General features: G+C 39.1%; 1 protein-coding gene across 6 annotated transcripts in view; it reads right to left on the bottom strand.

Annotated features, from left to right (window-relative positions):
• Window positions 1-27,741, bottom strand: part of capn12 (calpain 12) — a 37,327-nt gene that overhangs the window by 8,738 nt on the left and 848 nt on the right. For 2 of the 6 annotated variants that reach the window (XR_006981519.2, XR_008393853.1), the window contains exons 2-20: window positions 26,324-26,393; window positions 24,463-24,581; window positions 19,626-19,759; window positions 18,911-19,082; window positions 16,874-16,957; window positions 15,368-15,453; window positions 15,127-15,204; window positions 13,612-13,787; window positions 13,055-13,305; window positions 12,883-12,894; window positions 12,592-12,800; window positions 10,857-10,893; window positions 10,683-10,757; window positions 10,549-10,594; window positions 9,451-9,512; window positions 8,799-8,867; window positions 8,384-8,462; window positions 8,066-8,182; window positions 6,530-6,582 (exon numbers count right to left, since the gene is read on the bottom strand). Coding sequence is in view for 2 of the 6 variants with exons in the window: in XM_017466328.3 (XP_017321817.3) it covers window positions 4,238-4,264; window positions 6,530-6,582; window positions 8,066-8,182; window positions 8,384-8,462; window positions 8,799-8,867; window positions 9,451-9,512; window positions 10,549-10,594; window positions 10,683-10,757; window positions 10,857-10,893; window positions 12,592-12,800; window positions 12,883-12,894; window positions 13,055-13,305; window positions 13,612-13,787; window positions 15,127-15,204; window positions 15,368-15,453; window positions 16,874-16,957; window positions 18,911-19,082; window positions 19,626-19,759; window positions 24,463-24,581; window positions 26,324-26,393 (1,956 nt within the window). In the remaining 4 variants the exon portion in view is untranslated. Of the gene's footprint in view, window positions 1-3,446; window positions 4,265-6,529; window positions 6,583-8,065; window positions 8,183-8,383; window positions 8,463-8,798; window positions 8,868-9,450; window positions 9,513-10,548; window positions 10,595-10,682; window positions 10,758-10,856; window positions 10,894-12,591; window positions 12,801-12,882; window positions 12,895-13,054; window positions 13,306-13,611; window positions 13,788-15,126; window positions 15,205-15,367; window positions 15,454-16,873; window positions 16,958-18,910; window positions 19,083-19,625; window positions 19,760-24,462; window positions 24,582-26,323; window positions 26,394-27,741 lie in introns of those variants that run through there. The other 4 variants (XM_017466328.3, XM_053677877.1, XR_008393854.1 and 1 more) reach the window with 4 other exon arrangements.

Below are 27,741 nucleotides of genomic sequence, written 5' to 3'. Positions count from 1 at the left end.
TCTCATTCGTAAGCACTGACTCCCTCTACACCCGCTAATGAAAGAGGTCATTTATAGAAAACGTCCACGGGTTTGAGTGACTGCGCTGACTGGTAAATAGCTCCGAGTGTGATGCAAGTTTACGGAGCGTAGAGGCGTCGGGATGCATTTCCAGCGATCTTCATCAAAATGTCATGCAATTACCATTCTTGCAAACACATTCAGCATTGCATGTTTAAATATGCCCTGCTGACGACTTCACTAGTATTGTGTTCATCAACATCAACGTGCCAGCCCGAGCTATATTTGCATCTTGGCAGATTCTTTACACAACTTTCCCCCTCCTCCTTAGCTTCTGGTCCCTCTGGATGTATGACTTCCACAGCCCCCCCAACTCCTTTTCCCTCCCTTCACGGCTGATGAATACACCCCCACATGCTGCACTACAAATCTGGCTCTATTCCTGGAGCCGCCCCCGGTGGAACAGCGCCGAATTACTCTCGCTGGCAGGAACAGGCTCTGTGCCATGTCACTGCGGCCCAGCAACGGCTACAATAAAGGGGGAAAACGGAGTGGGTGGAGGGACAGGAGGATGAGACGGGGACAAGGTGGACACAGATGGAGGGAGGTGGTTTGGAGGAATCTATTTATTCCCCCCCTCCTGAACGTCTGAATCAGTGAACACCACAGGAACTCTAGTTTTGCAAAGCTGCAGTGCAGTTGGCCTTTATGAGGAGAAAAATAGTTACATTTCGAATTAATTAAGATTTTATGATTCCTGATTTGGTGTTTTGTGGTACATTCATTATATCCCATATAATGCTGACTGCATATACATTTGTCATACATATAGTTAATCTTCCAGCCACTACAAGAAGATTCGTCATGCTATGTTAAAGGGCAGTAATAACTTCTGTAAAGGTAAGAACAAACATCTGGCATACAGATTAATTGCTCAGGAGCACAGCTATGATTAATGCAAAAGATTCAAACTACTTTAATTAAGTTTCACTTTTCATCTTTCAAGCAACAACCAGGCTAACTGCAACAAAGAGGACAGAAAAATGCTGAATGTTTTTGTACGTAAGAAAATAATCTAGGCTAATCTAGCTAACAAGTAATGGAAGCTAGCATTGTGCTAACTATGTCTAAATCATCACACAGCCACTTTAAAGCATACTAAGCTGTTTCAGAGTTGCTTTATATGATTTCTAACACTGTACGATACACTCCTCTCTTTAAACCTGCACAAAAGGACATCGCAGAGTTAAAACAGCTGTAGCTGACACCTTGAAGCTGAAACCATGTTTTCCCCCCAGAACATACTTTGGTGAGGGGCATGGTAGCTTAGTATTTAGCACATTTGCCTCGTACCTCCACCTTGGGGGTTGGAATCCCACCTCCACTCTGTATGCACAGAGTTTGCATGCTCTCCCCGTGCTTTGAGGGTTTCCTCTGGGTACGTCGGTTTCCACCCCCAGTCCAAAGACCTGCGTTATAGGCTGATTGGCATTTCCAAATTGTGCGTGAATGTATGTGTGCCCTTTAAATGGGCTGGCAGCCTGGCCAGGGTGTCCCGTGCCTTGTGCCCCGAGTTCCCTGCGAATAGCTTCCTTTACTTGTTAATAAGAGTAGCCTGGTAGCTCTACTCCAAAACCAAACATTCAGGAATATTTGCATTTGAGTCAAACCTTTGTACTGTCTCTACGTTTTCTATATTCGATTTCCTCATTGATATGATGGTGAACATGGCTGGAAAATGGTGCGTGAGAAAAGGAACTCTTGCTCGTTTGTTATGACTGAGATTCTCCTATGAAATTCTCCTATTAAAATCCATTGTAACTGTCTTAGCAATAACAATACCCCCCTGTGACATCAGAGCAGCACACTTCCACTAACTTCTCACAGGAATAATGAAAATACAGCATCGACCAACAGATTAGCATCAGTATTTAATGTGTTTCAGGGTGGATATGGAGTACATGAATGGAAGTGCTCTTATTTCTGTGCTTTGTGACAGACTGATTCGCGTCATCTGCTGAAAGCCAGCATTTTCCTTCATCTGGCTGGAATATACTAAACCAGTCTGAATCATTAGTGGTTTTGCAGATAAATGTAGCTAAAATACATTTTATTGAATTAATACCTGGCGTAAAGCTGTTGTATTTCTGAAGATTTGTCAAGGTCACCTAAAGGTTGTGCTGCATGTTAGTGACTCTTTCTGGTTCTGGTGTAGCTAAGGCATTAGCCTGGACTCTGAAGTGTCTACATGTGCGGGTATGTGTGTTTTTGATTGAGAGAGAGAGAGAGAGAGAGAGAGAGAGAGAGAGAGAGAGAGAAATTCATTTGTCTGACCCATTCTGATTGTACAGACTCTGCTGGGGTGTAAGTGTAATGGTATGACCACGATTTAGAGAGATGTGATCTTGCTCTGTGGGAGGTGTATGTCCCGGGAGATGACAGGATGTTCCTCAGTGTGTGGCCTGACAACTGTGTAGTGTACAGCTAGACACAGCTTAACTCACGCCAGATCTACAGGCCACAGACAGACAGAGACAGAGAGAGAGAGAGAGAGAGAGAGAGAGAGAGAGAGAGAGAGAGAGAGAGAGAAGGAAGATCCACGTGCACAAAGATGGACACCCAGAGACTCAAAAGCACCCTGAGCTACTCGAATAAATGGTACAAGAGGAAGAAGAAGAAGAGCAAGAGGAAGATCCCAGAATGGAAACAGCAGTTTCCAGACTGACAGGTGTTCCTTTCCAGAAATGCTTGGCCTGTTGCCTGGGGCAACCTCTGCTCTGTCTTGCATAAATACATGTCTATAAATAGGGGTTCGGGAAAAAGGACGAGAGCGTATAAAAAGTGTGTTAGCAAGCATGTGTGGCTGTGTGTGAGAGAGCGAGAGAGGAAAGGGAACAAGGGGAGGAGGCAGCAGAGCGAGCCAGTTACTAGAGAGAGCTGGAAGGAGGGAGAGAGGGAGAACGTAGCGGAGGAGGGAGCGATGGCGTGATGACGCGGTGCGTGGCGTCAGAGCGACAAGAATAGAGGCGATGCGTGCAGCGCTGCTGAGACATCGCTTTTAATACCAGCAGTCACTCTCGCTCCCCTAGCCCTGTGTACATGTGTGTGTGTGGAGGTGTATGTATACGCATCCACTATGAAAAGAAAGATCCACGTTTATATATGGATACTTAGATTTATTTGGAAGATCATTGATTCCAATGCCCACTGAAAGAAAGACTAAAAAGACAAGCTGAGGCAATACACATCTTCACCCTCTGATACTGTTAATACATTCTGATAATAATGTATAATACTGTTAATACAGTTGATGATAATAAAAACATCAAACCGTTTTTTTTTAGTTCACATCAGGCTTAAGACCAATAACTGCATTCCAAAAGTGTTTAATTCCTAAAATATTGGATGAATGTTCAAAGCAGAATGAATACTATCTCACGCTAACCCCAGCCTTTTGTAGCATTTTTATTGCATTCTTTTCTCTAAGACATTTTGGATGTTACCGACTTTTAGATTTTGTTTTTGGTAAACTATTACAAAATATCATGTTTATTTTCTGTTGTGTTCTTAACACTGGAACATTTATGATCATTTTATTATATCTACCCTGTTTATATTAATACATTTCACGTTTTTTTTTCTAACCTAGGTCTATATGAGGATGTGATAATATGCTGGTACTGGGATTATGGCTGCAATTGATTCTTGTTAAGATTCTATCAGTTAATTAAAGAACTAAAGAATCAGTCATTTCTGGTCCTTGTAGATTCAGAGCTTATTTGTGAAACGACAATAGAGTTTGTGCAAAATTAGACAAAAAATCATATTAATCAAATAAACCAAACATAATTGTGAGATCAGACAATATATCAGACAATATATCAGATAAGTAAAAAGTTAATACAATGGTTAATGGTAATAATAAAAATGGCTGATACAGAATATAGTAATAGAGAACATAGGCCTTATTATGCTTCTATTTTAAAACACAAAAGCAGAGAGCGTGTGTCTGGACCATAATCAGGAATGACCCATATGACCTATGTAATGGAGGGATGGATGGGTTGGTGGGTGGGTGGAAGCGATCGGAACAAGGCCCAGAGATAGTGTGATGTAAATGAAATGAAATGGAGAGAGAGTGAGAGCGAGAGAGAAATAACGCAGGTCCAGGTGGATGACGTATGTATAGTCCTGGCTGTACAGGTCTGTCCTGCTGAGGTGTCACATCTGAGCGCGCTCACACAGCCAGCAGCCTGAGCAGCCACTGCAGAGACATGAGCCGTTACACAGAGTATAGCTATTAATAACCAGTGGCTTCAAAAATATCAAAGTTAATACCAGAATCAGCTCTGTATTCACCTAAAACAAGGAACAGCAAGATCTAAGCAAGCTTTAAATACTACTGAAGAAATGAACCCTTATACAGCGTTCACTACATAGGCTATGTTCACTATATACACATTACACAGGGTTGGAAAATACTTGAGTAATTGTGCTTCATTACTTTACTTACAGTTGAGATAATAAGTTTACATACGCCTTGAAGAATCTGCAAAATGTTAATAATTAAAAAACACAACAAAACAAGAAGGATCATAAACATTGCAGTTTTATTTATTTATTTTTTTTAATTTAGTACTGACCCAAATTTGTGTAAATTCAGTTATTACTGTGTCTTGTGGACTATATGTAAACATCTGTTATGTGAAATAGCTTATTCAGGGCAGGACTAAATAAAAACAATTTTTATGATCCCTCTTATTTCCAAAAATTTTTTTTGCAGATTTTGAAAGGCGTATGTAAAATTATGACCTCAACTGTACGTGTTATTTTGCCATGCTTATACTTTACTTGAGTATTATTGAAACTGAATACATGTACTTTTACTTAATTCCACTACAAACAATAATATATACTTTTTACAACTTACATTTTTATATAGACCTTCAAAGTACTCATTACGAATCACAAATGTTTCTTATTCATTCAGTCAGTCAATAACTGTGTTTTATATTAATTGAATGGGCTCAGTTTAGTATCCAATTATTTTAGTTTAGCATCCAATCAAGTTCATGAACATAAAAAAACAACAACAATCTGTCATCTTTAGTGACTTTCTCATGCTACACAATGCAGTTAGCACTATAGCTAACCGTGTGGGTCTGATTATGGTCCAGACACCAGACTGCAGTGTGGAACTTGCTGGAACAGTGTGAAACTCTACCTCAGGAAAATGTTTCAGTATGCTGGACTCATATACAGTATAAAGAGGTATCTCCTTTGAACTCCATTTAAGTATGCTGTGGTAACTTTTGCTAATTTGCTAACATCAACTGGCTGTTTTAACTAAGTTAGCATGTTTTCTTTGCTAATGCCAGGTTAGACTAGCATCGATTTACACGATATTTAACTTCTGATTAATTCATTATCAAACTGCATAGCATTCGTCATAAATATGATCAACAAACATATAGAAATTGAATTATGTTTTCAGGCAAATTTGGCGTAGTGTCTTTAAAACAAAATCATCGTCTTATTTCATCAGTTAGAAGGTTTTTTTTTTATTACTTGTGTACATTCTAAAGTAGCACCTTTTTTTAAAACTTCACTTGAGTAAGTTTTTAGCTGGATACGTAGGGCTACTTACTAACCCCTAACTTCTTTCATCTGATTAAGATTCTGACACATTATCCATACTTTCCCTTAAGTATAATTTCTCAGTACTTTTTCCACCCCTGCTAATACATACAAATATAGTCACCATCTAAAAGTATTAGTATATACACACTACAAGTAGACTCTTCCCATGTTCACTTTCTGATGATTTGAAACTAAGCCCAAACAAGTTCTATGTTGTAAACCGGAGTGTTTCGCTTTTCAAAGCTGTTGTAAAACCCCTGATATAAGCACACCTGTGGCACGATAAGTGAAATCTGTATTAATATGCCAGGATCTAAAACCAATAAAACCATTACACTTAAGCCATTTTTCTGGCCATATAATGCCCTAATGTTTACTTGTTATGTTGCTTAGCAACCAAAGCTTACTACTGTTAACAGACTAGATTAAATGGTGGGAGAATGGTTTATTGCTACTATCATTCGTAATAAATTCAATTATTTATTGAATACTGGATTGTATGATAATTTATCATATTTTATCCTAATGGGGTTTTAGACACTCTGTTTTGTGTTGTGCCTGAGACCACTGCAATAAAATCACTGTAACACACACCCTCTCGTGGCTTATTGCTTAATATAGTATAATTTCACATGAGTCTTTTTGACCCAAAGTGAGCTTGAAGGTTAAAAATGAATCAGCCTGGATTCACTGAGAATTCCGTGTGAGAGTCATTCGGAAAAAAGCTTTTCCGGCTTTGCTCTTAACATAACATTAAACATGAGCAACCAATGAGAGGCAAAGCTACACAACAACTACAAAAGTCTAGCCTTAATTTCTCTAGTTCCAGGAGGGCTACAGTAGCAGAAGCAGAAGAAAGGAGCTGGAGAAGAATCATAACAGATCCTACCTCGTTTATGCCTCTGCTCTTCACCTCCAGGCTGCTTTCTGACTCAAACAGAGCTGTGGAGAAATGTCTGACAGTCAAATTCCTCCAATACCTCCAATTAACACCTTAACACCTGTACGCCACTGTGCTAGTGATATAAAAGCTGCGCAATACCTTAGTAATGCTCGGCAGGTATATTGACAACATTGCGAAGATCCCAATCACCTGATCCCAAAACTCATCAACACAAGCGTGTGAAAATAAAACGGTTAAATGTCTTTGATCTTATTCACAAACATTTTGGTAACATTCGGTAACATGGCAAGCTTCATTTTTTTGTTTTATTAATTATTCTTATTATTACTGGTCAGGCAATGAGCAGTGTTTCTATTTACTATAATGTATGTAATAACATGAACTAATTTGTTTCGAGGACTTTCCATAACATTACATGTAAGTAACTATAAACAGATAAAAAGGGTGACATTATGGTAACTCATCACACCAACCAGTAAGTGATTATTTTCCTATGACAGATAACCATGTCATGTTTTATTCCTTAAATAGTGAGTAGGAAGCCTTTTTTGGATTCAGCCTTATTGTGTTTTGGGGGGATTAAAGAAAAACATTTTTACACGGAGCCTAAAAATGTCATTCAAGTTTCATCCACAAAAACATCAATATACATTATAGCACTATAACACTGAAGACTTGATAATATTAAAATGTAGTCACATGCTAAAGTGAATACTAAATTGAAATTTGAATAGAATATGAAAAAGGAATCTAACCGCACTAGTTTACATCGTGCACAACATGTAGTTACAATGCACTGTCCAGGATCGGTCACTTTTTCCCCCTTACATTTTATTCTGCCCAAATTTAAGTTTTTGACATGCTCCTGTATGGGTATGTCTCAATCAGCTCCCTAGTTCAGTAGTCAGGGCAGTGATCATTTTATGGCCATTTTAAGGGTCGTCTCAATCACAAAATCCTTCCACGTTTGCTCCTTAAAAAATCCCACAATGCACTGCAAAAACCAGGGAGCATCGATGCTCACTATGTTGCCTTAATGGAAATGGCGTCATATTTTCTGAAGCCTCTTAGCTTGGAAAAAAAAAAAAAAAAGGCAGACAAATTCAAACTTCATCTACATAGCTTGTTATCATTGTAGCTCTCAAATGATTACTTATGTTAGTGATTTTAGCTTTATTTGATGTTCTATATATGGCTTGTTTGTAAGAGTCTTAAGACTTGTAAGTGTTTAATGATTTTAAAAAGTCGTTTTTAGTGGAAATTGAGTTATCGTTGTCCAAATGTGTAGTGACACAGGGTCCTTACCAGTGGCTGAACCCGTGTTCACGATATACTGATTCAAGACCTATAGGGAGCTAGGGAGCTGATTGAGACGCACCAAATGTCTGTAACTGAGCTTATGTATGTACAGTATGTATCCAATCTATCTGCTAAATGTTACAGTTTGTGTGTGTGTGTGTGTGTGTGTGTGTTTGGATTGTGTAATACATGTGGGAATTCTGCTGTAATAGAGTTGCTTACAAAAGAGGACTTGCAGTCTAGTAACACATGACACGAAGATGTAGAAAGGCAACTGCTGCTCTCCAGAGCCGAAGCGCTCCCAAAGCATGTGTAGTATGTTATTATCACACTGCATACCTGAGAGAGGGGAGAGAGAGAAAAGTGAGAGAGAGAGAGAAAGAGAGCGAGAGAGAGAAAGAGAGAGAGAGAGAGAGAGAGAGAGAGAGAGAGAGAGAAATATGGGAATTCACGTTATGTTAATCTATGGATTCCCCTTGGGTCCTGTACAGGTGTTTCTGTGCATCTGTGTGTATGAGAGAGTGTGTTTAAAGCTCGTACCTGCTGCTTTAAGAGTTTGACTGAGCTCAAAAGGACTAATGGTTCCAGATGAATCCTCATCATGCTCAAGAAAGATTGACTTGAACACACACACACACAAAAACCCCAGAGGTTTCAGAAATGGATATTTACATCTTCAGTAAACAGCACAGCCACAGGAATGGAATGTAAGTCATTCACTACACGCTAGCTCTGCTTTCCAGCTGTGCAGAACAGCAGGATGGGAGGGTAGATTAACCAAACATACTTTTATTAAGCCTGAAATGATTCAGTTCAGAGACAGGACAGGGAGACAGAAATATGACAATAATTTCCCCCAAAACTATGCTAGCATCATCATTAAGTGTGGTATTTCTGCTATTTAAAATGTTTACGTTGCCATAGCAAATCAGTTTAGGAGAGGAGGCTCGGGTACCTGCAGACTGCGCAGAGTTGAGAGGAGATTATCAGCCTGATCACGACTCAGTCTGCCTCTACCGCCAGTCTATATATATTTACACACTCAGGATACTAACCAGGAGGGGCGAAAAAAAGCATCTCAAGCAAGAAGGACAAAAAGGACAAACAAACAAACAAACAAGCAAAAAGAAGGAAAGAACAAAAGAGCAAAAAATGGGGTGGAGGAGGGTAAGGAAACAAAAATGGGAGTAAAAAGAGGCAAAGAAAGAAAGAAAGGGAGAAAAATTAGGAAAGAAAGAAAGAAAAAAGGAGAAAACAATTGCTTAAGACAATTAGAATAAGAAAGAAAGAAAACGAGAAAATATAAATGAAAGATGGAAATGGAAAAGACAAAGAAAGACAGAAAGAAAGACAGACAGAAAGAAAGAAAGAAAGAAAGAAAGAAAAAGAAAGGGGAAAAGATGAATAAAGAAGAAAATGGAAATGAAAATATCTTTCAAGACATTTGCTTAAGACAGTTAAAAAGAAAGAAAAAATACTTAAAGAAAAATAAAGAATGTTGAACACACACTTTGGATTCTCGCTCACAGCACTCTGCACCTTAGTATACAAAAAAGGAAGTACGAAGGGGAAATGAGATGAATCCCCCCTTCCAGATGGAAGGATACATCTTGTGTGAAAATGAGCTGTCTGCAGGTCTCCAGAGGAACATGGTAGTCCTTCTCTAGCACTGCAGTACAAACAGAAAGCGTGTGAGGCCCAACAGTGAGTACAACACAGCACTGTGCTGAGTTACAGACCATGTGCTAGTAATAAGGGGGACGTGAGGTTGATTCAGTTCATGAACCGGAATCATACACAGATCCAGTACACGCTCTGCCCAACTCCACCACCTGGTGGCCATTACTGGTACCACAATACACTCAAGTCCAAAGCAGGCGCTTTTCTACAGTGATAACCACTGATAACATCTGTGGAAAAAAAATTCCATTCACCACTCAGTACATATTTGTATTATGAACATAATCCAAATACTCAGCTATTGTACTCATTATTTTAATGTGCAACATTACACATCTATTTATTACACCCATAGAGCTTTTTATTCCTGAACTTGCCCTGTAACATTCCATTTTTAATTATCCTACACAGGGTCACGGGGAGCCTGGAGACTATCCCAGGGAACTCAGGACACAAGGTGGGGGACAGCCTGGATGGGGTGCCAACCCATCACAGAGCACAATCACACATTGTCCAAATACTAATGGACCTGACTGTATGTACTGTACAGGAAAATAAAAACACAATGAAGTCAGACAATTATATCATGGAATATTTATGCAGACTGATGACTCAATATCATTGCTAGGTGTGATTGAGTGTGTGAATGAGTGTGTGAATATGTGTGTGTGTGCTTGGTGCTCAGCGATGACCTGGAGTACCAATCAGAGTGTATTCCCATCTCACACCCAGTGTTCCCTAGATAGGCTCTGGATTTCCCAAAACCCTGATCAGGATAAAGCGCTTACTGAAGATGAATGAATGACTGAATATTTATCCACCTTCGTCATTTTCTGCAAAGTGAACTAAAATAAAAACGATTCATCTTTGACTCAAATACAGTCGAAAAGAAGTGTACCACGAATCCTATTTTGGCCAGGGATCTACATCTATAGAGGAAAGTAAGAAAATCATGAATTCATTTTGGTGAATGTATTTTATCCACAACTTGTGATACACTAAAATTAGAGTTAGAATTCTCAGACCTGTGTTGAGCAGCTTCATAAACTCCAGCGCGTTTAATTTGTCATCCTGAGTAGAGAAGTGATATCAGTTACTGCTTCTATACACACATCATATTAAAGTCAATTCATCAAATTCTGCCTGCACTGATACTTACCGGTCCAGCTTGTTCATCAAACCACTTCTGCACCATTCTCTGATCCTCAGGTGATGGAGGGTTTGACATTACAGTCTTCAGGACAAACAGACACAGTAAGTAAGTTTGTTAAAGTGTGACTAGTGAGGCTATTGTAGCTCTGCTTCTCATTAACTCCAACACACTCATACTCACTGTGGTAAAAGCAGTAGGACAGGTGATCTCACGAACCCTGAGAACAGAGGAAGAAGTTTCAATACGGTTTCTAATCAGCTGGATATAATCATTAAATACAGAGGTCCTTAATTCTGCAAATGGATATATAATACTTTATTCAGTTCAGTACCTAGCACACCTGACTCAGGTAGTAATAAGACTGCTTAAGATGTTGGCCTTCTGAGCAGATGGTTGTGAGTTCAAATCCCTTGAGCAAGGCCCTTAAAACTCAACTGCTCAGTTGTATAAATGAGATAACTGTAAGTCACTATGGATAAAGGCATTTGCCATAAATGTAAACATCATGATCTAAAACAAAACAAAAAAGTTAATAATGAAGTTTACAACAGACTTTACAGGTTATATATAAACGGACTATAACCTATTTACTCCTCAATGGCACAACAGAAAAGTTCTGGCTATCGTCAAGAGGTCAGGAGTTCAAAGCCTGACGATGCCATTTACGGCTGGAAGTCCAAGAGAACATAACTGCTTGGGAGATAGAAAAAAAGAAAATGGAAAAAGGCAAAAAAAAAAAAATGGTAGAAAGAAAATTTACTTTCAAGACATTTGCTTAAGACACAGTTGTGACAATAACAAAAGAAATAGAGAAGTAAAAGAAAGAAAACTAATGGAAAAAGTGGGAAAATGGAAGAAAGAATATGGGAAACAACATGAAAGAAAGAAAACTGAAAATAGACAAAAGAAAGAGGAGTACAATTGGACATGCTCTTTGGGTGGAGGGATAGCATATTTTCTCATGTCTCATCCGTCAATCACAGCAGCACTAGCCATTCACAGTCATATATGTATGCAGAAGAGGGTAGACAGCGCTTTGCACTGAGCAATAGATCAAAAGCTTGTGGTTGTCTGGCGTCACATGTCTTGAAGAAAGCAAGTGTTAGCCTTCACTTTCCCCATTTGGTGGCTGTTGTATGACAGGCTGGGTGAGATTTGGCAGGTGACCAAATTGAGAAGAGAAATGGAAATAAAATGCCGAATTAGGGGGTGTTATTAAAGATCATTTCACAGACGTGCAAATGCTTTACTGTCAGGACTTACTTTTAAAGGCTTTAAAATGGGAAAATATCTAACAACTTAAATGACTGTCATTTTAAAATCTCCATTTAAACACCCAGGACCCATCAATGGGCCCAGATTTTTCCTCACTCTTGCAACTACATACATTTCCTGTTAGTTTCAATATAGGTACTGAATAGTTACTGAAATATCAATATGAAAAACTGAATAGGAAGCTGAGAGTTTAAGGGGCTACAGTATATTCAGTTTAAAAAAAATTCTAGAAAGACTGATTTATAAACAATATTTAAAACTAAACTGGCAGTGTAACAAATGACAATGTCAGTGTAAATAATGATTTGTTTGCAGAGTGCATTGCATGTGATATGAACATTATGAAGAAATAATAATAATAATTAAAAAAAAAGTTGACAAATTATATGGGCCAAAGCTTATTGAAAATTGCTCAACATTTATTGGGAAGCTAAAGTAAGTCAAAAGGAGCAGAACTAAGATGTTGACTATTTATTCTTGTAAGAGTTTTGCATCTATAATTTAAGAGCTCGAGGTTGTGAAGACATAAGGCATAAAATTCTCATTCATTTCACTTCTTAAAAACTTTTAAGACTGTATGAAATGCTATGCCAGTGTTTTTCCTCCCGCCTGCTACTGTATATTCAACACTCCAGCGTACCCCAGTGTGTTGCCTTTCTTGGCGTAGATGCGGAGGAAAAAAACCCCGGGCTGGTTGGGCCTCTGTGTGGACACCACAATGATGTAGTGCCCCGGGTCCAAATGCACCTTCCTCCACACAGCCCGCACGTTACGATACTGTCCAGAGCGGCCCACCAGTGGGTTAGCATCAAAAAACGCCTGGCTGAAAGATCCTGTACTGTCCTGCAGCTATTGGGATAGAAGGAGGAATGGATTGGGTTTCATGCTTATGCAGTTAAAACAGATCAGTCATATGTGAAGTGTTACTCACCTCAGGAGGCACCTAAAAGACAAACAGGAAGTTCACAGAGAAGGGCAGAGAGACAGAATAATAATTTTCCACAATATTTGTATTAGTAAGAAATGTAAAATATTGCCTATTGCACCTTTAAGCCTTTACTAATGACAAGCCTATAAAGTGTAATAGTGCATCAGGTTCTCACTTTGTAGATATGGTATCCAATATAAAGGAAATTGACTTTGTCTTTCAGTCGACGGTCTTTCTGCAGCAGCTCTATCAGTACCGTGCATTTCTTTATCTTCTCTTTGTGTTTGTCCACACTGCTCTTTGCCTGAGCTGCAGCACCATCATCGTCATCATCCCTGCCGTCCAAATCATCCTCGTCGAGCTCCACGTCCTCCACGTCCTGCTGCGACAGGACCAAGTGGAACTGTGGGTTCTTACAGAAAGTTCCTGTTGGAAATAAAAAAAATCAATATTTGTAAAAAAATATATATATATTAGAAACAAAACAAACAGGAAACTGAGAGGGAAAGATGCTTGGTTTATTTGTGTTTTGATAATCACATTATAAACATTAAAAAATTTTTTTGTGATTTTTACACATTTTCATACATTCCATTTATTCATTAATGATAATAATAATAATAATTATTATTATTTTACACACAATAATTCGTAAATCCAGTTTGCTATCTGTGTTAACATTCTAAATAATATAATTACCACACATATGCAAACACACACACACATACTTACGTGCGTTTTTGCGACTGCCCCCTGCAGAGCACATGGGCACCCAGGATCCCTTGTGGGAGGTCAAGGACCAAGAGGAGATGTCAGTGGCATTCCCTTCCTCTCCAGCATCAGAGTCAGGTTCCACACTACACAACTCCACTGTGTCAAACAGCTTGCAAAAATCCTGCACCCCAATCCTACGTGTACACACACACACACACACACACACACACACACACACACACACACACACACACACAGTTGTTCTATCACTTTTTAGTTAATAAGTCAAAAATGCTAGTGAGAAAACTTTGCAAGGCGCAACACTGTCCATCCCTAAACTTTCCCGTAGCAGAAAACGTACAGTTGTTGCGAAGCACTTACACTGGAGACTCCTTCCATATTGTATTACATAAATGTCCCCTTACAGAAAGTTTCACCATATCAGTGATTATATTTTGTTAAATACCTCTTTTAAAAATCCATTTATTATTAGTCTGAGATTATGTGGAGTGCTCGTTGTACAAGTCCCTGTGAACGAGCTGTTACTAGCCTATAGAAATGGTAGCATATTATAACAAGCTCATTAAAATAAAACTGATTTACTAGCAGCCAGAACTAATGTCAGAGTTGTTATAGCAATGTAACCAATACCTTCTGAACCAATAAGAAGAACCTTATCAGAATTGAGCACTTCTTTTTTTCTTCATTTTCTCCCTAATTTAGTCATGTACCAATTCCCACACATCAGCCAGCTCTCCCATATCATATGACAGCTCTTCCACAGAAGATGAAGGCTAACACGTGCTTCCGCCGAGCTACGTGAGGCCAGCCAACTTTTCAAACTATTGCTCATGCTGCAACATGGGGCAGTGTAACACACTCAGAGAAAAGTGCTATCTTCCCTCTTCTGCATACATGAGCTCAAGGCTCACACGATTGGCTAGATACACCGTTATTGACAGAGAAGAGAGGGCCATCCCACCCACTCAGAGACCGCCAATATTTTTGCTCTGTAATCCAGAAACCATACTCATAAACAACAACTTGTTTATGAGTATGACTTGTTAGACTTGTTTAAATTGACCATATTTACTTTTGTTATGAACACTTCTGAGCAATGGGGAAGGTATTAGCAATATTGCTGGTTGATTTTACAATATATGTAGGATTAACGGCATGGAAGAAAATTCTTAATATTGACCTGAACATGCACTTACTCCACTAATTATAAACATATCATATAATCTATCAACTAGCCAACTTTTACATCATGACATATTTTGCTGATGAGAAGACTAAGGTAGTTTGTTTTGTTGACATATTTGTCTAAAACTTAATGAGAGTCATTTAAAATGTTCATAGTAAAAAAACAGTATATACTGAGTAACCAGGATATTCTTATTATATATCCTGGACAAAAAAAATCATTTATATTTAGTACAGAACTGAAAACCTATGTGCATCACTATTATGCACATATTTGATGAAGAACATTTTGTAGGGGGAAAAAATATGCTTTTGATGTTTATGTACCAAAATTCTCCATCTTCTTCGATGTTCAATTTGATTCTGGTCTTCTCTGCACTGTCTATGCCATCCCAGACTTTACTCCTGTCCACACACACACACACACACACACACACACACACACACACACACACACACACACACACACACACACACACACACACACACACACACACACAAAACAGCTTAACAGCTATTAGGAGGACACAATTTTTAGCGCTAAAATGAAAACTGAACCATTTCTCACTTGTCACTCCATGGTCCACAGAACTCCACAAATCCCCAGGGGTTTCTCAGTCTCACCAGTAACACCTCCTCTGCTTTCTTGTGCACCTATGGACACATACACACACTAACTAAAGTTGCAATCAAAATTATTCAACCCCCATTGCAAATCGGGTTTATTGTCAAAATGTACAGATTTTCAGCTGTTTGCAATGAACAAATCAAACAAACACAATGGAAATAGTTGAACACAACGAATGCTTCAAGTGGTTTCTCCAAATTCAACTGAAAATGCAACTTATAATGATTTCTCCAGTTTCAAAATTATTCAATCCCTTCATGGCGAGCATCTTTAGTACTTAGTAGGGCACCCTTCTGCTGTTATGACCTGCTGCAAATGAGATGTATAGCTTCTGGCAGCGTTCCTGAGGAATCTTAGCCCATTCATCATGAGCATTGGCATCCAGTTCAGCAATATTCTTGGGTTTGCGTGCTGCAAGTGCCTTCTTCAAATCCCACCAGAGATTTTTGATGGGGTTCAAGTCAGGTGACTGTGATGACCCTGTAGAATCTTACAGGACTTCTTCTGAAACCAAGCCTTGGTGGAATTTGAGGTAAGATTGAGATCATTGTCCTGTTGGAAGGTCCAATGAAGCCCAAGCTTCAACTTCCTCACAGAGGGCATGATGTTTTCTCCTAGGATTTCCTGATACTTCAGTGAATCCATCTTGCCTTCCACACGCTGCAGGTTTCCAGTGCCAGAGGATGCAAAGCAGCCCCAGAGCATCACCGAGCCACCACCATGCTTGACTGTGGACAGAGTGTTCTTTCTTCATTCTTCTTCCTCCAGACATACCGCTGATCCATTGTGCTGAAAAGTTCCAAAAGTTTTGTTTCATCCACAGAACAGAATCCCAAAACTTCTGTGGCTTATTTATATGATTTTGAGCGGACTTTTCTTGTCCTTTTGGGTCAGTAGTAGTGCATGACTTGGAGTTCTGGCATGGAAACCTTCTGCCTTTAGTACACACCATACTGTGCTCACTGGAACCTCTGTGTCTGTTACACCAAGTCTTGCTGCACGTATTTTGCAGTCAGTGGAGGGTTTTTCACAACCTGCCTTCTCCGAAATCTGGTTGTAGCCGTTGATATCTTCCTTTTTCTGCCCCGTCGAGGTATTTCATATTTTCTGCCCCAAGCCAGTTCAGGTATTTCATGTGTTCCAGCTCAAGCACACCTGGTGCAACTAATGATGCCCTTAATTAGATGTATCAGGTGTGCTTGAAACAACACCTGTTTTACATATTTCTGCTGTTGTGAGGGATTCTATTTAGGGGGGTGAGTAATTTTGAAACTCGAGAAATCATTATAAGTTGCATTTTCAGTTTAATTTGGGGAAACCACTTGCGTTGTGTTAAACTATTTCAATTGCTTTTGTTTGATTTGTTCATTGTAAACAGCTGAAAGTCGGTAAATTAAATTAACCTTGTCTCATGCAGTATGTACTGTATGCAGCTAGATATCTTACCTTATCTGTGGCAGTGATGGCATAGGCATGACCTTTGACCAGCCCCTCTGGAGTCACACTGCCAATCTCTTTCACGCTTTTGGCCTGCACACAGAAGAAAATAAACCAAAAAAATAAAATAAAATAGAAACAAACAAACAGAACTACAATAACCATTGTCTCAAACAGCATGATATGAATTTCAGACAAAGGGGTGTTTCGATGTCATTAATGAGAACTCCAACATAGAAATAGTGAAGACAGCAAAGTCTGGACTCAAATTTCCAGAATGAGACTTGGCTCGGCTAGTTAGCAATCAGAGTGGTGTCATTAGCATGATATTTGAAGCTTTGGAAGCTGATCTGTCTAGGAGAGAACTAAGGACTAAAAGTCTAAAGCGCTGCTGCATTACTCTCTTTAGGTAGAGATGAAGTATGGGCTCATTATAGCTGCCATCTGTAGCAGTTAGTCAAAAGGGAAAGTGCCTGGAGTCTATTCTAGGGAATTCAGGACACAAGACAGGACACCCTGGGTGGTCCTGGGTCCCACGACAATCAGCCTACAACGCATCATGGACTGGTGGAGGAAACCCCCGAAGCACAGGGAGAACATGCAAGCTCCATGCACACAGGGCAGAGGCGGAATTCGAACCCCCCAACCTCGGAAGTGCAAGGCAAACGTGCTAACATCTAAGCCTCAATTTGGCTAAATATGCTATATGAATACAATCAAGTTGACTTTCCAGTTGTTAAAAACACATACAACTGAACAGAGCAGATGCGTGTGAGGAAAAATCTCATTTTACCTCTGAATGTCTAGCACACCAAGCATACACTTCACAGGTACCAAACCACTCCTCTGAAAATGTTTCAAAAGGAAAAAATTGGAAAGGAAAGGATGATGGCTATAATGTATAACTTGCATAAATGAGATATGTTGTGTATTCAAACCAAACATCTGGTATGACTCAATGTAAAACTTAAAATGTGAAAGCAATCTGGGTTTCAATATTTCTAATCAATCATGATTAATTAGAAATCCAGCTGTCATCTGCTATGTTATGAAGCATGTAGCAAAGGAACATACTGCACAGATCATGATAATGTCAAATAAACAAGATTTACAAAATTTTTTTCCCTTGGAGTTGATCAGCACAACATGGTTGGTGTCTGAAATGTTCTTTTCCGTTTTATATTGAAGCTACAAGCCTACAGTAGTGCTTGAAAGTTTGTGAACCCTTTGGAATTTGCTATGTTTCTTCATAAATATGACCTAAAACATCATCAGAGTTTCACACAAGTTCTAAAAGTATATAAAAACAAACCCAATTAAACAAATGCGAGAAAAGTATTATACCTGGTCATTTATTTATTGAGGAAAATGATTCAATATTACACAGTGTGATGATTTAGGCATGCAGTCCGCACAATGCTAGCCTATAAGCTTCAATTATTTGTTAATGACATTGCATTAGTCTCATAGCTTAAAGCTAGAGGAAGGAAAGTTCAGAAAATCAAACATTCTCTTCAGTTCAATTTTATTTGTACAGCACTTTTATTAATAGACACAGCAGATTTACAGAAACCCGGATGTAGATTTAGATCTCTAATGTTAATGAAATAAGTCAGAAGAGACTAGCATGGAAAAACTCTCTGAGACAACATGAGGAAGAAACCTTGAGAGGAACCAGATCTAACCCTGTTAAAAAACCCAAAACAATAGAAACCCTCACAGGATTGATAATGGTTTAAGTATTTATAATGGTGTTAATGGTTATAATGGGAATTGTATTGGTTTTAATGGAAACTGTAATGGTCCCTGTGGGTCTCTCCTAGTAATCTGTTGCCTTCTATTGGTGGCAGGTTATAATTAGTCGATACCATTAAGGACCAATAATAGTAAAGGTAAAGGTTTTAATGGTAAGCTGATGGTCTGTAATGGTATTTGTAGTGAAAACCATTAGAATTTCTGTGGTGGTTTCTATTAGTTTTTTTCTTCGGAAACTCGTGTGTGTGTGTGTGTGTGTGTGTGTGTGTGTGTGTGTGTGTGTGTGTGTACCTGTATGAAGCAGCTTAGTAGGCTGCCTCTGGACAGCGCCGCAGTCAGAGTCCTCCACAGGACGGGAGGCGTGCGTGAGGAAACAGGACGAGTGTAGGCAATGCCACCCGTGAAGTCCTCCATCCCCTCAGAAATATTGCCTCCCTTTAGACTGTTGTAGGAGCCAATCAACCTACACACACACACACACACACACACACATATACACACGTTAGTAAAGTCTTACTCTCCTTGTGAGGATAGTCTAAGACATAAATGATTATTAATGCATGTAGTTAATGCTATACTACACATAAATCTTACTCTAACATTTAGCCTTTTTTTTTTTTTTAGTTTTTACATAAAAGCGCAGTTTTTGTATAAAAAAGTAGTTTTTTTTTTTGTCAGGACCCGTCAATTGTACTGTGGTAATGTTGCCAATTGGTTCCCATATATTGTTTGAACATATTTTACACACTTCTCCATGATACCAACACAAGCACTGCAATCTACATACAAAAACCATGTATTAAATTGGTTTGGATCACATTTTGATTCTGTCCGCTCTTCATCAGGACTCTACTGACGCATGAATAGCGAGTAGTATGTCAACAGTCATTTGTTTACACGCAATTAGACTGTAAAAGCGGCCTAAGAGCGTCAGGAAGCTGTGTCACTGCTACTCTTCTATCCCACACGATCTCACACAGTCACACACACATATGCTATCACTGACTTGGCGTAAGCCTTCTCCACCAGGGCGCTCCAGAACTCGTTCTTAGTGCGCGAATAGCTGAAGAGCAGACGGCCTCCTCGCACGGGCAACCTGTCATCCACCACCACCTCCACCCACTCACCATACTGCCAGAACTGAGAGAGAGTGAAAGAGAGAGAGAGAGAGAGTCACTTCAGATAATTGGGTTAATAGCCGGACTAATTCTATTTCTAGTATCGGACAATGACTTTAATTAGACCTGTGATGATACATTATTTTTGAACACCCGCTATTTTAGCATTTATGGTTAAGAAAACAATAGACGCATATTAAATACTGATAGTATGGTATAGGTGCATTGCAAACGGTGTGACCATATTTAATTGCAATATAATCCAGTGAAATCTAATTGCAACTGGTTGAGATCTTGATTAATCTAATCAGGCTACATAATGCATTTATCTTCCTATTCATAAGAGCACTGGTTAAGTCTTTTTATACATAGGCTTAACTGGTTTTCACTTGAAATCATTTTGCTTGAATCAGCTGATCAGAATCACAGTGGATCTGGAGCCTATTCCGGGAACATAGGGCGCAAGGTGGAAATACAACCTTGGAAGGGACGCCAATCCATTGCAGGACATCACACACACACACACACACACACACACACACACACATATATATTTGCATGAAATTGGCCAGTTCAATTACCAGCATGTTTTTAGGAGGTGGGAGAATCCAGAGGGAAATCACACAGGGAATGTAAAGATTATTTAGTCAACCATCTAAGAGCATATAATTTAGTAACTACGATAACTTATTTAGTAACTTCAGTGAAACTAAACAGGACCTAGATATTCTCGAATTTTTGTTTATTTAATATTATATAAAATTTAATAATTAATATCAAAAATATATAATATTTTTCTTGATTTCATGATCGGACCATTTCCTACCACCCCATAATTCCTACAGCATGCCCTGCCACATATTACTCCTCTTATACCACAGTAATTTGACAATAATTAAAATGTTTATTTATTGAAGCATGACATGTCAGACTCTTTATCCTTTTATTGTTCCATTTAATGCTGTGGAACATACATGAAATAAGTTCCTGGTATCATTAGCATTATAACAGCTATACCTCTTTTTTCTTTATCTTGAAGTTAATGAAATAAAAAAAATGCCATGTAAACAAGACTTATCTCTGATGGCTAAAAAGCACTGACACTGGAGACTCCCTCCAAAAATGCTCCTCATATCAACAGGCGTGCTGTGGTATCTGATACCAAGACGTTAGCAGATCCTTTAAGTCCTGTAAGTTGCAAGGTGGGGCAGCCATGGATCAGATTTGTTTTTCCAGATCATCCCACAGATGCTCGATCGGATTGAGATCTGGGGAATTTGGAGGCCAAGTCAACACCTTTGTCATGTTCCTCAGACCATTCCTGAACAATTGCTGCTGAAAGAGGCCACTGCACTTGGTCTTGGTCTGTAACAATGTTTAGGTAGGTGGTACGTGTCAAAGTAACATCTACATGAATGCAAGAAGCCAAGGTTTCCCATCAGAACATTGCCCAGAGCATCAAACTGCCTCTGCTAGCTTGTCTTCTTCCCACAGTGCATCCTGGTGACATCCTCTTCCCCAGGTAAGTAACGCACATGCTGCGAGCCATCCACATGATGTAAAAAAAAAATGTGACTCATCAGACCAGGCCACCTTCTTCCATTGCTCCATGGTCCATTTCTGATGCTCACGTGCCCATTGTAGGTGCTTGTAGGTGTAGTGGATAGGGATCAGCATGGATGCTCTGACCGGTCTGCAGCTACACAGCCCCATACACAGCAAGCCGCGATGCAATGTGTGTTCAGACACCTTTTTATCATAGTCAGCATTAGCTTTTTCAGCAATTTGTACTACAGAGCTACAGTAGCTCTTCTGTGGGATCGGACACGTGGGCTAGCCTTCGCTCCCCACATGCATCAACAAACCTTGGGCGCCCATGACCCTGCTGCCGGTTCTCTGGTTGTCCTTCCTTAGACCACTTTTGGTAGGTACTAACCACTGCACAATGAGAACACCCGACAAGACTTGAAGTTTTGGAGATGCTCTGACACAAACGTCAAAGCATCAACTTTGAGGACTGACTGTTCACTTGCTGCCTAATATATTGTATCCCACCCCTTCAGAGGTGGCATTGTAACAGGATATTGTCATTTCAATTGTCATATACAGCTGGTACAATATTCAGTGAAATGAAACAATGTTTCTCCAGGACCATGGTGCTGCATAAAACAATACACTAACTACAAGAGATGACACAAAACTAAATAAGACCTACACATTTTTACATAAAGTGCACATGCAAACAACACAAGACAGTTCAGTACTTACTAAAACAGGACAATTATGAGCATTGTAACCTATACGTTACAGTGAAATTCTTTTCTTTGCATACCCCAGCATACCAGGAAGTTGGGGTCAGAGTGCAGGGTCAGCCATGATACAGCGCCCCTGGAGCAAATGGGGTTAAGGGTCCAACAGTGGCAGCTTGGCCATACCAGGGTTTGAACCCTCAACCTACTGACCAGTAACCCAGCGCCTTAACTGTCCACCACCACTGCTCAATAGGCACAGTAAGTGACAGTGTAGCACTGACCAGTACAGTTTTAGTATGCTATAACAGGTAGTACAGGTAGTGTGTGTGTGTATGTGGATGTCAGTCCAGCCTACTTTTTAAACAGGTTACAATAAGAGAAAACTCAGTTCTAAGTTATATAACAGTCTGTTCAATATTCTAGTTCTGTAACTGTTCAATATTCTAGCAGTCTTCCTTTTTTTTTTTTTTTTTAACCACTTGCTGATGCAGCATTATACTATATTTAATGTCATCCTCTTTGAAAACTATTTGTACTTGTCAGCACTCCATCTACTAGCTTCCTGAGCGGGTCAGAGGAGGTTGTCACTTCAACAGAATTCAACAGAAACTTCAACAGAATTACTCGGCTTGTGCTGACCTGTTATAGGTATGAATATAGCGGGCTATGCACATAGCCACTGTGTATCTGTGCATTCATGCCCTTGGGCAAAGGCTACATGTCAGAACGCATAAATCATCATACCATAATACCATAAACAACAGATGTGCACCTTCTTTTACCTTTCTTTTATCTCTCTCTCCTGCTTTCTCACCAGAAAACCACATATATAATAAGAGGCACCCATGTCTCCCCTGCATTACCTCACTAAACACCTTGGGCTCAACTATGCTTTGAAGTTATGTCCTGCAGTTTACTCAAGTTTACATGTAAAATGCTTCCATGATTGCTAAGTAAGGAATAACATACTTGTGGGAATGCTGTTACAGGAAAATATTCAATGACGTGGTTGTGTATTGTTGCATGATGCGAAACAGCATTATTATTACTGCACCAAAGTTGATTCTTTTCCATTTAGAGCATGTCCTAAAGTTTTTTATTCCTCTTATACCATAGCAAAATGTCCCGTGGTGGTAAACTGATAACGACACTAGATAATCCTTCCATACATGTTAAAGAAATGTCATAAAAAATGTTTGTGATAAAGTATCCTAACACTATCTTTATTGTAGCGATAATAATAATAATAATAATAATAATAATAATAATAATAATAATAAAAATATTTATTTTGTCCTAAGGTAATGCATACTATAGCACATAGTTGTAGTTCCATTTTTCCAAGTAGGACTTACACCATTAAAACTTACACCATTATTTGAAGCATGTACATAAATATTTAAGTCTGCACTTACAAAAAGCAGATTTTGGGTCAGATAGATTGTTATTACTTAACTACATCCATGGGCCTCAAAGTGGGGTCTGGGTATAGCATAGCCAAGGGTCTGTGAATTTTTAAGTTTTGTTACAGTTGTGGAAAATAGAAAACCCCACTGGCCATTTGAATGGGTTTAATCCAAACTTTAATAAATCAAACATAAGTAGTCTTATAATTAATGTTAACTTAAAGGGGTCCCTGCATTCAAAAAGTGCATGAACCCCCGATCTACATTATCCTCATAGCTCCAGTATAAAACCAAACAAGCATTTTTCAGACACTGAATATATCTTGGTTGCTGAAATATTTGAGGTTGATGACCCAAAATGCACATTTTCCACAAAGTATTCATTGAATCCCTTTAAATATCATTTAAAGATTCATCGGTTCAGATGTTTACTTATTGGAACAGGCAGCTCAGTTAAATTATTTAGGAAGTCTGTTCATGTGGCTGAAGGAAAGGGGAGCTGAATGTACTTTTACGCTTTCAGGAAGCTGATGTGTCTGTTTCCCTCACCTTCCCCTAAGGCACTTATTTAAGAAAACATGTCAAAAAGTCTTAACCACCTGGATGGATGTTCAAGGCTTGTGCCAAACACAGGAGTAACACCAAGATACCATACTGAAGATTGCTTTTGAATGAATAATGATAGCATGTGTGGGAGGTGTGTTGATGGGGGTTGGGGAATGTATGTCAGCATGAGATGATGGGATGTTTGGGGGGAGTGAAAGGATATCTGGAACAATCCCCACAACACCCCTGAGGATGAAGGGCTAGATAATGCTTATTAGCACCCCTGTCTAAATCTCTCACACACACATGAAAAATTAACCTCGATCCTCACTCCAGCTCATAAATCAGATCTTTTATGTAAATGCATGACCTCTGACACCCTCACAGTGTACAATTCCATTCATTAATTTTCTCCCTGCATATTCATATGTTAATAAACACCATCTTTTGAATTTAAGAACGTGTACTTGATTAGTCTCGACAGTGAATTTCCAGTCGTAACTGGCATTCATCTGTCTTACCCTGAAGCGGAAGATTCCAGCATAGGATGCATCCATGGTTTGTCCTGATGGGACCACTTTCTCAAACAGAGTCGGGTGCATAGTGAGACAGGAGAGAGAAGCAAGCAACCAGCAGTTACCTAAAGAATACATGCAGGGAAGGGAGGTAAACATTATCAAGAAAAAAAAACATCAGAATTTACTGTCATGAAAATGACAGCACATATCAGTACTGGTTCAAAACACAGATAACCAAGTCTGTGATCGATGCACACACACGCACACACACACACACACACAAACACACACACACACACGAACACACACATTAACATTCCTGCGTAACAGTAAACAGCTGTTCATCTGCCTAGAAGGGTTTAGAGATGGTCAACAATTTAACTGAATAACATCATGCTTCCTCCAGACCCAAACCCAGAATCATTACTCAACTCTCATTTTTCACTTTTACCAAAAAATGCCTTTTTATTTTGTCTGAACATTTTGCACACACACCATATATTCACAATTAGAATAGTTTGTTGTATATGAGGTGCCATATGGGATAAGAAGGATTTGAGTGGGTCTGAGTTTGACCTTATATCCTAATGAGCATATATGATTGACATTTTATTGTCCAAGATTCTCAAGCATAGCTAAACATAATGACACCATCCTACATGCATGAATCTACCCAATTACAGTACTATCACACACCTAACAGTAATTCTATACTACTGCTATGAAACCATGCAAAAAGCTATGTTTGCAGTTAGCCAGCTGTTTCGTTCCAACCAAGGTGGGCTTAAATAAATCATCTCAAATGGACAACAAATCTAGGGGGTGTTTCCCTCTGTGTAATCATACTGACACATCGGTCAATGATATGCTCCGTTAATCTACAGTGTTGGATAGAACGAAATCAGCTTCAGCTTCTACTTCTACTATGTACTTCTATTATGTATTCGTATCATGTGTACAAATACATCAAGAGAATACAGACAAGTTTTATCCTGGTTTAGCTCTACTTCACATGAAAAAGGGAAAATCTGGGGAAAAATGTACAGATATTGGAAAGCCACTGTACTCTGTAGCACATATTGGGTCCGGAGACTTAATCATAAACCTAATTAGAAAGCAATCACAGATTTATATTTAAGCATTTGAGGATGAGTGCTTTAGTCATAGATGAGGTAGATAGAGAGAAATAGGCTGGTTGTGTGTTGTGTACGTCTGAAAACCAGTGGTACACACTGTAGAGACACTTTGACCAACAACAACAACATCACATCTCAGCTGTCATTGATTAAAGGGAGTAAAGTTGCAAATATGCCGCAGGATTTTCCGAGCTTGCATGTTTACCAGCAATCAAAACCAGACTGAGTGAGTGAGTGAGTGGGGGATGAGTGAGTTGGAGAAAAAAAGAGGGCAAAATAATTGTTAAAGTTGAGAAGGGAGGAGGGAAGGGAGCATATGCATGCCAAACCATCCCTCCATGCCTCCCCTTCCTTTTTTGTTTTGATGTGAAGGCCCCGAGGCAGCTCTGTTTTACAGCTCTCAGTGGGGCGTCTTCAGAAGGAGCTGGAGACCTGCATAAGCCTCACAGCTCGAGGGGGAAAACGGGAATGGGATATTAAACATTATAACGGGGCTCATGCAAAGATGAGGAGAGAAAGAAACGAGAAGGCAGCGAGAGAAAGGATGAGAGAAAATCTGCATGATAAGAGGAAGACTAGATATGAGATTCTCGCCAGGGCAGATGTCTTTCTGATTGTGCTCATGCCCACAGGCCATTCTTCAGTGATCTTCTCCTTCCTAAGATGTGACCAAGCCTTATCCCATTAGACTTAGGTTTAAAATATCAAGAACTTGTGCAGCGACTCACCCAGCTGGCCCTGGCAGATATCAGTAGTGCCTGTGGTTCCCTCCACGAAGACAGCGTTGCTGCTGATTTCCTGAACACATTAAAATGAAAAAATTTATATATATTTATATATATATATATATTTGTACGACTAAAGCACTCATCCTCAAATGCTTAAATCAGGGAACATAAATCCGTGATTACTTTTTAATTAGGTTAATGATTATGTCTCCAGACAATATGTCTCTGGACACAATGTGCCACATCAAAAGTCCTGAAACTACATCTTTGATATATATTTTAGTGCCTTTACTGATCTCCAGTATACCCAGATGTAGGGTATGTGCCAATCAAGGGTTCACTCCTATCCTCACTAATTCCTGCTTCAAACTGCCTGAGTTATATATATATATATATATATATATATATATATATATATATATATATATATATATATATATATATATATATATATATATATATATATATATATATATATGTGTGTGTGTGTGTGTGTGTGTGTGTGTGTGTGTGTGTTTATGGGCTAACTGGTGAGGACAACATAGTGTAGAGTCAGAGACAGATTGGAGACACGTGTGTAGGGTCAACACAGAGACACAGTAAGCACCAACTGACCAGAGATGTCGATTATTGACCCATGGGTCTTGTAAAGGAAAACAAAAAAAACATACATATACAGTTCTGATTCCTATATGGTCCTATAAAATTCCTATATGAAATGAAGCAATTAAGATGTGATTGAAGTGTAGACGTTCAGCTTACATACAAAAATATTGCCTTAACCGTTTAGGAATTACAGCCATTTTTTGCAGAGTCCTACCATTTTCACAGGCTCAAAAGAAATTGGACAAACTATCATAATAATAAATATTAGGATTATTTTTAATACATGGATGCAAATCATTTGCAGTCAATGACTGCCTGAAATATACAACCCATGGACATCATCAAATGCTGAGTTTCCTCCTTTTAGATGCTTTGCCAGGCCTTTACTACAGCCACCTTCAGTTGCTGCATGTTTGTGGGTCTTTCTGCCTTCAGTATCTTCAGTAAGTGAAAAGCATGCTCAATTGGGTTGAGGTCATCAGACATTTAATTTCTTTACCTTAAGAAGCTCACACATCTCGACTGCCTCATTTCAAATCCGTTGTGGTGGTGTCCAGAGGCAAAATTACGAAAATTGTGTCATGGTCCAAATACTTATGGACCTGACTGTATATACATGCTTTTGGGTCAACATTACGCTTGACATCTTGCGTGAAACCGCAATAGTTAAAAAGACGGACCAGAAACTTCCTCCCTGACTTAAATCTAGATGTGGTATTAATATATATTAATACCAAATATGTATATGTTAATGTATTAATATATATTTCCCTGATGCTGGGGTGGTACCCTAAAAGATACATATTTTGTTG

The sequence above is a fragment of the Ictalurus punctatus genome, chromosome 4, assembly GCF_001660625.3.
Source record: "Ictalurus punctatus breed USDA103 chromosome 4, Coco_2.0, whole genome shotgun sequence".
NCBI lineage: Eukaryota > Metazoa > Chordata > Actinopteri > Siluriformes > Ictaluridae > Ictalurus > Ictalurus punctatus.
Note: the sequence above shows the minus strand (reverse complement) of the source record. Positions and strands in the feature narration are given on the sequence as shown.